General features: G+C 40.2%; 1 protein-coding gene across 1 annotated transcript in view; it reads right to left on the bottom strand.

Moving 5' to 3' along the window:
* NT5C1B (5'-nucleotidase, cytosolic IB) overlaps positions 1 to 3,579 on the bottom strand; it is a 28,193-nt gene extending 24,614 nt beyond the window's left edge. Inside the window, exons 1-4 of the mRNA XM_077958776.1 lie at positions 3,550 to 3,579; positions 1,620 to 1,709; positions 1,060 to 1,290; positions 376 to 513 (exon numbers count right to left, since the gene is read on the bottom strand). Coding sequence (XP_077814902.1) covers positions 376 to 513; positions 1,060 to 1,290; positions 1,620 to 1,709; positions 3,550 to 3,579 — 489 coding nt within the window. The remainder of the gene's footprint in view (positions 1 to 375; positions 514 to 1,059; positions 1,291 to 1,619; positions 1,710 to 3,549) is intronic.
* Between the last annotated feature and the right edge of the window lie 9,746 nt (positions 3,580 to 13,325).

The following is a 13,325-nucleotide window of genomic DNA, read 5'->3' as shown; positions in this document are numbered from 1 at the left end:
CAAAGCCCCACACAATCTGACACTCTTTTTCTCTTGTGGTGACCATTTCCTTCTCTCTTCTGAGAATCACAGTTAATAACTATTTGTCGAATTAAGGAAGGAAGGAGGAAGTGTGCAGCCTCTAGATCTAGAGCCCCTGGGTTTTCATGCTAGCTCTACAACTTATTAATGTGAAACCTTAAACAAGTTCCCTCTATACTTCAGTTTTCTCAGCGGTAAAATGGGATTTATGGGCGGAAGGGAGTTCTCCTGAGGGCTAAATTAGCTAACACATGTAAAGCACATAAACAGGGCCTTGCACATAGAAAGCGTCAATAAATGTTAACCATTGTTATTATTCTATCATCTACTCCTCCCTTTCATCTTTACCTCTACCTTAGCACTGGTGTTCCTGCTTCTAGGCTCATCTATGGATGGAGCCTTGGTGGATGGGCTGCGGGATGTTCTAGACCATTGACTGCGCACAAGGTACCCTCGAGAGTCTGTCTTGCGCAGTGATGATTCTTGTGATCCCTGTGATGGAAAGAAGAAACCCAAGGGTGTAAAACCCTGTCACCCACTCCTTCTATACAGGTGCCTGCAGAATAGTCATGTCAGGCTGAATATAGCAGCACCCAGTGAGAAGATCCCTGGCCTCATTGACTCTTAACCTGAACTCTTGTGTACTGTTCTAACTCTGGTCAAGTCCTCACTTCTGTTTGGAGCATCTATGTGGGGGTCCATTTGAAAGAGCATCCAAAACCAAGATGCAAACATATTTTTTCACTGTGACTCCTCGTATGTGGAACTTAGTATGGTTCACCATTGTTCCTCCCTTTTTCTCACTTCTTCCCTTGAGGATAAGCCTGTTAACTGATGCTGAAATGATATATCCACCGTTTTTTACCAGACTCTAAAGGTGAGGGCAGCTGGTGCCCCACTAAGGTTGCAGGGGGACTCTAAAGCAGCTGCTTAAAAGGAATGGAGCCCTCAAGCTTTCCTTTTAGGAGAAACAAGAATGAAGGAGACCAGGAAGCAGCAAAGTAAAAGAGTTTCTATTTGCCATATTCTTCCCCTCACCCAGATTGTCTGTGGTTCCCCTCCAGAATCAGTAGTGCGATCTCTGCTCACCCTCATCATGGTGATCTGCTGGCCCTGCTCCCACAACAGGCACATGTGAATATAAATACGTATTGTGCGGCAGGGGCCAAGGGCTGTTCCCTCAGCTGCACAAAGGCAGCGTCTACACGACGAGTGACCCCGGAAGGGGCAACATCTCAGCGAGTGATTCGGATTGACTGCACGCCTCATCTGAAAGATTGTGCAGAAAGTGGTCAATGCGATGGCCAGACCCCCTCCCCTCCCTGATTTGAACAAAGATCAGTCTCCTCCCTGTGTAGGCTGAGCAGAGGAGCCTGCTGTGGTTCCACACATTCTAAGTGAACACTCGGGTATGGATGGAGGGGAAGGCAGGGCCCAACCTCTCCTAGTTCCTTAACTTCCTCATGAGGACATTAGGGATTGCTTAATACAATTCTCAACAGCTTGGTCTTCTCTCCCAGAACTCCCTGCCCCCTAACATTTTCCTTTATGCTCTCTGCTCCTTAATTTCCTCACCTCTGCTACAGAGATCGGCTCACCTGATTGCTCAGACGAACTCCTTGTTTGTCAGATTCCTTTCTTTTTTCTGCTTCTAGACTCTCTTTTGAGGACCTCATTCCGGGCTCATTCTTGACATGGAAACAAAGAATGTTTATTAATTTTTAATCTCAGGGCGTTAGGAACCTTGACTTTAAGAATACAAGGATAAAGAAAACATGGAATTTATTTATTTGCTTATATAAAAAGATATAAACTCTAGACCTTAGTTTCCCCGTTCTAACAAGAATGAGTAAAAGATAACACATCTTTTATTAAAAAGAATTATATAAACAAAATTTAATATAGAAATTTGTTGGTTCATAGATTTGAGATATAAAGCATTTATTGTTTAAAGACTGATAACATGCGAAATATTAGAGAATTGTGAAGTTGTTTATGTAGAATAAGTTTTTTTTTCTCTGTTACTCTGAAGATTGCTACTTATGAAACTTATTTTTCCTTACCATTTAGAATTCAATTTTTTCTCATTTTCATCATCACTATAGCTCAAATTTTCTGTGGATCTAGCCTCACCAATATTAGTTTGATTTCTAAATATAAGGACCTTAATCTCATACAAATTTATTGAAAGTCATGTCTTCTGTTCCTATCATGTAATTACTCATAGATGTAGAGTGGAAAGGGATTTCTTACCAACAAATTAACAACAGATAGGGAAAACCAAGTAACAGAGCACAAGAAGATAACTCACTTTGTGGAACTCTACTCAAATATTTATGTTTTCATTTTCATTTGGAGGAGATACTTATTGGAGTATTATTTAAACTGTTTTATGATAAGTAAGTGGCCGCAATGTGATCAAGATTAGTGTTATTTATCTGTTTAAGGAGCACAACTTCTAGGTTAGACCAAGATCCGCTAGAGCACTCTATAGTCATCCATTTAAGCTCTATGTTTTGCAGCAGGAAAAATCTCATCAATGTCAGTTGCATGAGAATGTTAGTTGCATGAGAGAATGGCATAGCTGTACGGCTCCTGAACTAATTTATAATCTTTTCATCAACCCTCACCCTCCTTATACACATACATAGCAGTCACCATAATATCCTCTTACTTCTAATTCCAAATGATATTTTAAATCCAGTTCCTTTTTTCTATCTCAATTATCATTGCGTTGTTCCAGGCCTCTGACCATCCTGGGACTACGTTTTTAGAATATAGCCTTTCGAGCAGGTTTCATGGCCTTAAATCCTCTCCACTTCTAGATCTGTCCACTGTATTTATTTAGAGTAATATTTATGAGATGTAAATCTAGTAATGCTTCATTCCTGGATAAACACTTTCTTCACTTGGTTCGACCAGGAGCCTCATGATGTATTCCTGTGTACCTGCTACTTGCATGCCCTTCACTCTACACTTTATCACTGTGTTCTACTAATACCAAGTGACTTGTATTTGCCTGCATACACCACCCTTATTTCCTTATGGTCTCCTCTTCTCTCTTATGTTCTTCAAAACCCAGCTCCGTGTGACCTGGGGGAAGTTCCCAGAGTGAAATATTGCCCTGTGTTGCTTGTGTCTTTTGTATATACTTTTACAGAGCAATGAGCTGTCCTTTGTCTGTTCTGTCTCCTACTAGGCCATGCCTTCTTCAAAGACAGCCACTGTTTTTACCTTTTACTACTAACATATGAGTATATGCTAAATGAATATTGACTTATTGGAATGATTTGTATACTACATGTTTTAATCTTTTTCTTTTCTGTCTTCGTTTTTTAAAAATTTCTCCTTCTTCCCATTTCTCTGCTCTTTCCATTGCCTTTATTCTCTTCCTTCTCTTTTCCTCTACATGAAGCCATTATCTGAAATTATTTGGTTGTTGCAGAGCCTTTGCAGAGGCAAATGATGGACTGATGTCCACATTTCTTCAGCCCCATGGCAAGATTCTAAGACACTCGATTCACTCACCTTTTTCTGTTTGAGAGATGTTTGACTCATTTTTTAACTGTTGAAATTCTTTTGTTGTTATCCAGATTTTTGTCTCCCCAGCTCCATTTCCTGTCACTTCCCTTGCTCAGTCTAGCTTTGCATTTAGAATGTCAAATTTATGACATCATATGTGATTCCATAGTAACAAACTGACTCTGTGAATATGTGATTAACCTTTTCTTAAAAAATAAAAAAAAAAATATTTCTTCATTTTGAGTGTATCTGCTCATAGCCATTGTCTTTGTTTTCGGAAATTGATGTCTAAACATTGTTCAGATGTTCAATATGTAGCAATATCAATATTACCACTTCCTTCTTTTTACATCTTTTTAAGCATTTCTCTCCCATTCATTATATTAATCTCATTTGTGGCTGTGTGTTTCCTGGTACTGCCAAAATGAATGGCAAAGTCATTTGTGGATCCAGTCATTTATCCATGTTCATTCTGCCAGACAGACTTTGGAGGGCTTCCCTCAGATCTAGAGACTCTCTTTGACAGCTGGGATTTTGTTCTAGACATGGAGTTTAGACTTGAGTTTGAGTTTAGCTTTAGTGTCTCATGTTTCTTTCAATGGCAAAACCTGTCGAGGAAGACACTGACAAAGTCCTTTCCCCATGGCTAGACTCAGTGTAGAATGTTACCTTTGCTGCCCCATCCTTAACCCTTTACCCTGGGCTGCCCCATCCTTAACCCTTTAAACACTAAAGCTAAACTCAAACTCAGGTTTAAACTCCATGTCTAGAACAAAATCTCAGCTGTCAAAAATAGTTTCCAGATCTGAGGAAAGCCCCCCAAAGTCTGGGAGAGTGAACATGGATAAATGATTGGGTCCACAAATGAGTTCGTGATTCATTTTGGCAAGTAACAGGGAACATATAGCTACCAGTAGGATTGATATTTGTAAAAAGTAGCCCCTAACTCTGGTTTACAGAATCTAAACATGTTCTTCATTTTAGTTTTCTCCTTTTATCTTCACCCAGGCTTTAGATAGGAGACATGTGCCATGCCAACCTGAGCTGATGAAATCATAAGGGACTGAGGCAGGTTTCTGGCCTGTTTTCATGGGACAAGTTGATAGCTAAGGTTGAATATCGGAAGTTGTTGATGGTTTTAATTTAAGTTATCCAAGGATCTTTTAGTGAGTAAAACATTCAGACTCTAGGTAAGAGTGCCTGGGTTTAAATTATTTCATCTCTCCTCTACTCCCCACTGTACTCCCAACCCCCACCATTCTACCCAAAATTTGTACAGGGGTCTTTTGTTTTTGCATGGTTATGATGTTATTGTTTAATAATTTTTATAAGTTATGTAGACAATCAAAGTTCTAAGTGCTATACATTTCAGAGTAACTTCAGAGAACCTTACCTTCTCTATTAAAATCACACCCTTAAGTACCAAGAGCATCTTTATTTTCTTAATATTCTATGTTTGGGGCCAGAGCAGCTAACGTGAATTTCATCTCATTGTAATAAGGTGTTTTATTTCTACTATTCAGGATTATAAACTCATTATGGCTTGTGAGCACTCCTTCGAGGGAAGGAGCAAAGGCTTCTGTTACAGGTTTCATGAGCAGGACTTCACTTAGGGAAGCCTAACATACCAAATCTAGGGCTGTGGGCTGGAGTCCCTTCCTCCACAGTCTGGAAGCCTGTGCAAAAGCATGAACTGACCTGAGTCAGAGGTTTATTCAACTCACACTTCTGCAGACTATACAGGAAGCATAGTGCTGGCGTGTGCTTCTGGTGAGGCCTCAGGAAGCTTCCAATCATGACAGAAGGCAAAGAAGGAGCAAGTGTGTAACATGATGAGAGCAGGAGCAAGAGAGAGAAGGGAGGAGGTCCCAGATTATTTTGAACAATCAGATATCCTGGTAACTCATTACCATGGGAGGGCACCAAGCCATCCATTAGGGATCCACCTCCATGACCCAAACACCTCACACTAGGCCTCACCTCCAACATTGGGAGTCATCTTTTAACATGAGATTTGGAGGGGACAAATATCCAAACCATATAATAGGTTAAGCATGTTCTTGTTGCAAGACTTAAATTTGCTGCTCCGTCTGCTGCAGCAGCCCATATATTCACGTGCCTTAATTCCTTATTTTAGTTAACTCTGCTCTCAAGCAATCTCCTCAGAGAGGACTTCTCTGACTGTCACTAACAATGGGACCTCAGTTCCTTCATCTTTTAACCCTTATGTCACTTTATTTTCAATCATGACATTTGTTTCAACCTGACTTTGTTTCACAAGACTTTATATGCTTATTGTCTTTTCTGGTCCTGCTGAAGCAAAAGCTACTTGTGAGAAGTGACCTATGTATCTTTTCTACTGCTGCTTTCTTCTTGCCTGGAATAGTTACTGGGAGGTACGTCCATAAATATTTGTTGAATATAAATACACGAATCTTTTAAGAAATGCATTTACTTAACAGCGATAAGCAGGATACAGAATATTGTGTTAACAGTAGTGGTGGAATTTTTTTTTTTTTGAGACAGTGTCTTGCTCTGTCACTCAGGCTGGAGTGCAATGGCATGATCTCGGCTCACTGCAACCTCCACTTCCCAGGTTCAAGCAATTCTCCTGCCTCAGCCTCCCGAGTAACTGGGATTTCAGGCATATACCACCACACCCGGCTAATTTTTGTATCTGACAGAGATGGGGTTTCACCATGTTGGTCAGGCTGGTCTCTAACTCCTGACCTCAGGTGATCCACCCACCTCGGCCTCCCAAAGTGCTGCGAGTACAGGCGTGAGCCACCGCTCCTGGCCATGTGGAAATTTTAAAAAGTCATTTACCTATGCCTTTGAGGAGGACCATGAAGTTAGTGTGTGGGAAGAAAACCCAGAAAAGTGCTGTGTTTATTTCCTGTCCTTTAAAGCTTTTTTTTTCTAGAGATCAGGGGTTCTCAAGCCTGAGAGTGCATCAGAATTACTTTGAGAGGTTGTTAAAGTGACTTTGCAACAGGAGAATGGTTAAACTATGGCACAACCGTACCATGGAAAACTACTCAGCAATGCAGAGGAACAAACTATTGATACACACAATAACCTGAATGACTCCACAGAGAATTATGCTGAGTAAAAATAAGAGCCAGTCCCCAAGAGTTATATACTATATGATTTCATTTGTATAACATTCTTGAAGTGACAACAATTATAGAATGGAGAACAGGTCAGTGGTTGCCAGCATGAAGAGGTGGGTGGAGTTAAGTGGGTGTAGCTAGAAAAGGGCAAAATGAGAGATCTCTGTGGTGATGGAAAGTCTGTATTTTTTATTTGGTTGTATCAGTGTCAACACCTGGGCTGTGATATTGTACTATAGTTTTGTAGAATGTCTAAATTGGGCAAAGGGTAATGGAATCATTCTGTATTTTTTTTTTTTGCAACTGCCTATGAATCTATAATTATTTGAAAAATTTTTTTAAAGTTTAATTAATTTCTTAAAAAACACATACACACAAATTTTGGGGCTTTTTCCCCCAGAGTTTCTGATTCAGTAGACCTGGATAGGGCCCAAAACCTAAATGTGTAACACGTTCCCAGATAAAGCTGATACTGCTGGACTGAGCACCACACTTTCATAATCACTAAGCCAGAGTAATTAGGAATTCTTCATACTCACAGGTAAGCTCTAGCTGGTCCACTGACCCCATGTGAACAACATCAAATAATCCTCTCCCATCTTAAATATCATTTCCTGTAGTAAAGATTAGTGAAACAGTCTCTAGAATGGGTCTGTCAGACTCCAATGCTCAAGACAAAGCCTCATTTTTTTTTTATTATACTTTAAGTTCTAGGGTACATGTGCACAACGTGCAGGTTTGTTACATATGTATACTTGTGCCATGTTGGTGTGCTGCACCCATCAACTCCTTAGCACCTTTTTTTTTCAATAGGGCCCTGTCTGATTGGCTGGACCATAAGCAGTTCCCAGCAACAGCTGCGTCCTTTTCTGACTTCCTTAGTTGGAAAGGAACTCTCCAAGTTGTAGGTTCACATCCTTGGCTGCACATTAAAATTACCTGAGAGCTTTTAAAAATCCCAGTGCCTGGGATCTTTCCAGGTCACAATCACAGACAAGTTTAATTAGAATCTCTGAATGTAAGACCCAGGTATCAGTATCATTGGTGTTTGACTGGAGGGCTGAGCCCTAGACTCTCAGTAGAACTTCTAAGGTACCTACCTTCCTTCCTCCCTCTCCCCACATTGCCTTGGGTTCAGTTTCCCAGATTCCACAAAGGGGAGGCAGCACCTGCTCAAGAAGCTGAACTCCCAAGCTAGAAACCCCAGTCTTACATTCCTTTCTCTCCCTTATCTGAGGTTCTTACAAGTTGCTTGTCTTTGTTCTCAGCAGTGTCTCTCAAACACCAGGCACCCTTGCATTCCATTAGCTTTTGCCAGGTCTTCATCTTTTCCAGTGAGCTGTGCAAGAGTCTCCTCACCAACCTCCTCAACTGTACTATTGTGTCCTCCTCAAATCCATCATTATATAGCCACTAAAGAGATCTTTCTAAAACACCAATAGATTCTTTCACTCCCTTATTTAAAACCCTTTGTGGAGAACCTTTTTTTTCCCCTTGGAAACAAATTAGTCTGATATCCAAGACTCTCCATGACTGAGTCTTTCTCCCATTCCTTGCCTCCTTTGCAAGCTTCATATATCTAGATTTCCCCAACAAAACACTTCTTACTGCCTTAAAAAAATCCTGATGTATTGAGATATAATTAGCACACCATACGATTCACCTATTTAAAGTGTACAATTCAATGGTTCTTAAAATATTTGTAGTCATGCAACTATAAACACAGCTGAATTGTAGCATATTTTCAACAGATATAACCCCTAACTTCTCATCCCCTGCCCAGCCCTGAGTAATCATTAATTTACTTTCTTCATAACCCATTTTACAGATTGATGCATCACTATCCAGTAGAATTCTGAACTTTGGAGCAAGACTGACCTAGGTTTAAATCTTACCTTAGCTAGTCTATATGTTTGAATCATTTACTCCATCCAAACTTCAGTTTTGTTGCCATCAAAATTGGAAAAGTTACATCTACTTCTCATACAGACTGTGAGGATTTTTGACAGTATAAGAAGGTGTCTAGCAATAATAGATAGGTGTTATCATTATATTTTAGTGAATTATGAATATAAAAATTTGAAAAAATCATTGCTGTGATCCTATAACCAATAACTAGATACCTCATTGCAGCAGTAACTACACTTTCAGATTTTAGTAAGAATGTGGTCTAATGTGATATTTCAAATCAAGACTGTCTTAGAAAATTTAACATGATTAGCACTGGACTCAATCTAGGTCATGGGGTGGATAGTTTTGGAAATATCAGGCCTAAGATTAGTCAGCATAGGTGCATGATTCCTGAGGCTCACAGAAAGGCTGTAGAGAAGGGGAAAGGGTCACATTTTCTTATGATCTCTACCTGTCACTTAGATCAGCTTGCTGTATTAATTTTGCATGGACATGTAACAAATTACCACTAACTTACTGGCTTAAAATAATGTGCATTTATTATCACACAGTTCTGTTAAGTTAAAAGTCTGGGGATGTTCACCTTGATTCTTTGCTTAGAATCTGTTAAAGGTAAAATCAAGGTGTCAGCCATGTTGAGCTGTTACCTGGAGGTTCTGGGGAAGAATCTACTTCCAGTCTCATATGGGTTGTTGGCAGAATTCAGTTTCTTCTGGTTGTAGGACGGAAGTCCAAGTTGCTGGATGTCAACCAGGGAATCACCCTCAGCTCCTAGAGGCCACTCGCAGGCCCTTGCTCTATGGCTGCCTCCATCTCATTAATGGAGAACCTTCCTTGTGCTGAATCCTATCAGTCAGAAAAAAACTCCTTTTAAAGGGCTCAGATAATTAGGTTATGCTCACTGGGATGATCTCTTTTTTATTAACTCAAGATCATCTAATGAGTAAGCTCAATTATATCTACAAAGTCTGTCTTGCCATGTATAATAACATAATCATGGGAGTGATGCCCCGTTGTATTCCCAGGGCAGGGAATTACACAAGGGTGAAGGTCTTTGGAGAGATCATCTTAGAATTTTGTCCTCCACACTTATTTGACTTTGCCTAAGTGAATCCTCAAAATAGGGAATTAAATAAATAAAACTCATACTTGCAAATTGGTGTCCACCATTATCTGTTTCAGTGCATATGGACTATCTGGGGCTAGTATGGTCACCTGATTTGAAGATATATTCTGTTTTTAAAGGTATCGACTAGGAAATGTAACATGTATGAACGTGTTAGAGCCTGTCACTAAGTCCCCAGGATGTACGTGTGTGGATATTTTTGGAGGAGTTGTGTACTTTCTCCTGCACCTTTCTGAGATCTGTGATTGTTGATGTGGGCATGGAACAGATCTAGGAGAACATTGACACCTCAGAGAAAGTTTACAAACTCAAGATGTCTTCATTGGAATAGTCCTAAAATTAAGTACAAGGATAAAGTCGTATATCCTTCTTAGTTCCTTTCTGTAGAAATGGAAGTGTATTTCATGGTTGATCTCTAAATATACTAAAGTAACAGTATTAGTTTTGGGGTCAAATAAATTTGAATTTTAAAACCAACCCTGTTACTAACCACTTGCTTAACATCAGGGAAGTTACTTAACATCGATAAATCTTTTTTTTTTAATGTCTATGAAATGGGTATTATACCTAGTTGGAGGGTTTTTAGGAAGAAATAAATGAGTAGCACATATAATGTGCTTGGCCCAAAATACTGGTTCATGGTTAGGGTCTATGGTGAGTTGAGTCACGAACAATAATTTGAAGCTGTTCCCATCAGGAGCTGTATTCTATTTCCCATCTTTTGAATCTGGCTCTCTCTTGTGATATGCTTTAACTAATATAATGCAGGGAAAATAACATTATGGGAGTGCTTGAGCCTAGGGCTCCCAAGGCTTGCGGTGACTATCTTCTTGGAATGCTGCTTCCATGGGGTGGCTTGAAATCTTCATGTTAAGAAAATAAGGACAATAAGAAATAATATTTTTAAGCACATGCTAGACACATTGCATTTTATACTATTTAGTACTTTTTAATCACCAAGCAGTGTAGAGTGAAACAACTTGCCTGAAGTTGCGAAGTGATGGTTCTTTAATCACACTTTCTCTTCTACAGTGGCCCGGTCTTTTATACATATCTTAACAATAGGCCAGTCTGGAATCCTATGTAATTAATTGGATAGTCAAAAAATTGGATAAATAAAGTTATTATAGTTTCTAAGTATGAGCTTCATCCAATGAGACTGTATCTCTATGTATTCGCCTATTTTCACGCTGCTGATGAGACATTCCCAAGATTGGGTAATTTACAAAGAAAAAGAGGCTTAATGGACTCACCGTTCCATGTGGCTAGGGAGGCCTCACAATCATGGCAGAAGGCAAAAGACACTTCTTACATGGTGGCAGGCAAGAGAGAAAGCCACGTGAAAGGGGAAACCCTTTATAAAACCATCACATCTTGTGAGATTTATTCATTACCAGGAGAACAGTATGTGGAAACCACCCCCATGATTCAATTATCTCCCACCAGATCCCTCCCACAAGACGTGGGAATTATGGGAGCTACAGTTCAATATGAGATTTGTATGGGGACAGAGCCAAATCCTGTCACTCTAAAAGTCTCTACAGATCTCAGATCATGATAAAGGAGCAGCTTCTCATGAGCTTGGCCCTGCTCATGGTGCATATGCAGAATACTCTTGCCAAACGCTGGTAAGTGAAAATTCCTTGTCCAAAATATTGACTAGAGGTCAATGTGTATCTACTAGCCGCTTCCCAGATGGCAGTTACATCAACATTCCACTCATGTAGGTCAAAGTTGAAAAATACAAGTTCTGGGAAGGTTATCCAGAGAGGCGAGCATGTCTCTCAGAAGTCATCAGCGAAGAAAAAAGTTTTCTTTGAAGTTCATAGTTCTTGAATCAGTCCATCTTGACCATCCGCATGATTCAGGGGTTACTATGGAGTCAGAGCACCAGAGAACTCTGTCCATGGACACTAGATAGAATGCCTTTGATGGATTGGGAAAAAATTTTTAAAAAGTGAAAAACACTTGTACTTTAAGAAAAGAATTTTTAAAAATATCCTGGGGAAGGTAGTCTCAAATGTAAAGATGCTCTATAAAATATAAGGTCTTGAAAAATAAAAGTGCCACTTACTTGCATAGATTAGGGCTCTGGAGTTCAATCTTATCTGTAAAATAGGAATTAAATGCCTATGCACATCTTGCAGTTTTTTTGTGAAACATGAATGTGGTCATGCAAAGAAAAGCACAAAAGAAGTTCACAGGAAGTTCTTTATAACACATCCCACCAAAAATCTGCATGATGAACAAAGAAATAGGTCACTTGGAAGATGGCCAAAGGATTTGAAAACTGGGCAGGCTAAGTGGAAATTGATGACCACTTCCTCTTTAAGGTAAGGGAGCTTGGTGCCAGTGCAAAATCGATGTCTTGCTCTTTTTAAGAAAATCATGAGGAATTTTTTCCATGTTTTATTAGGCTTAGCCAAAATGGTACATGTTCACCTTTTCCCTCCATCCTGCCTTCAACACTTACTTTAATAAGTAAAATTAACAAATAACCCCATTTCTCCCATTAGTAACAGCCATGAGTTGGAATGTTCGACACTCGCCAGCATTAACCAAACCCTAATCAACCAAATGCTGTCTGCCACCCCCTCCTTACAATGCTCACCTTTCTTTCCCCACGCCTGTGATAGCTTTCCTGAAAGACATTTGTGTACAGAACTCCTGTCTTTGGTTCACTCTCCCTCACATCATTAATCAACGTGCTATGCCTCATCCAAAGGAGGGAAAATAATCCAGTTTCCTGCTTCACGCCAGCCAGATGAACAGGTGCTAAGAAGGACTTACATAGGCACTTAAGCTGCTGCACCTGGAATCGTGGTGCATTTATGAGATCGTGTCTTGGATCTCACAGAAGCTGTCTTTGTGTTGACCGGTTCTGTATGATGTCCTCATGATTCTGCTGTCCAGGGTCAGGCCTTAAGTAGAACAATGCAGGAAAATAACTTCTAGCCTAGGTTCTTCAGGAGTTGATCAGTTTGCTAGGAGAACCTATGATCCGAAAGGGACTGTGGGGATGAGGAGACTTTATTAGGTAACTTTTAAGAAAGGAAAATAATCAAACAAATAGGCTCAAGACAGGTTAATCACACCTTGCCTACATTGAAACCAAGGGATTTCTTGTGTGGGGGTGGTCCTTGTAGGAGCTTTCAGGCACCAGGAGCTCCCAGGTGGCGTGTTCACCTCCTTGAGACAGGCAACATGTTGCCAAGAAAAGAAACATCTTCATACTCTGCAGATGTGGCTTTTCATATTAGTGCTGCCACTTCCTATGTGTCTCTGAGAGTTGCTTAGCCTCACAGCCCATTTCCTCATTTGTAAAATAGGAATGATAATAATAGTGACTTCATAGAGAGAAAGGAAATGAGGAATGTAAAGGATCAAGCGCAATGCCTGGCACAGGACAGGCAGTCAGTAACCATTGTCTTCCCAGGTTCCCTGCCTCCCGATTCACCTGCATAAACATATTTCAGGCACTCTGGGTAGGGTTTTATCTGGACCCTGTGACCACCTAGGGAAGGCCCTGCCCTGAACCGCAGTGCCCCGTGGACGACAGACTGTGTGTCTTGTCTGTTTGTTTTCCTTTGGCCTGTTTTTTTATTTTGGGTCTGTGTGATTTCCTGGCAAAA

This window comes from Macaca mulatta, chromosome 13 (genome assembly GCF_049350105.2).
Source record: "Macaca mulatta isolate MMU2019108-1 chromosome 13, T2T-MMU8v2.0, whole genome shotgun sequence".
Taxonomy (NCBI): Eukaryota; Metazoa; Chordata; class Mammalia; order Primates; family Cercopithecidae; genus Macaca; species Macaca mulatta.
The sequence above is the reverse complement of the archived record's forward strand: the minus strand, read 5'-3'. Positions and strand labels throughout refer to the sequence as shown.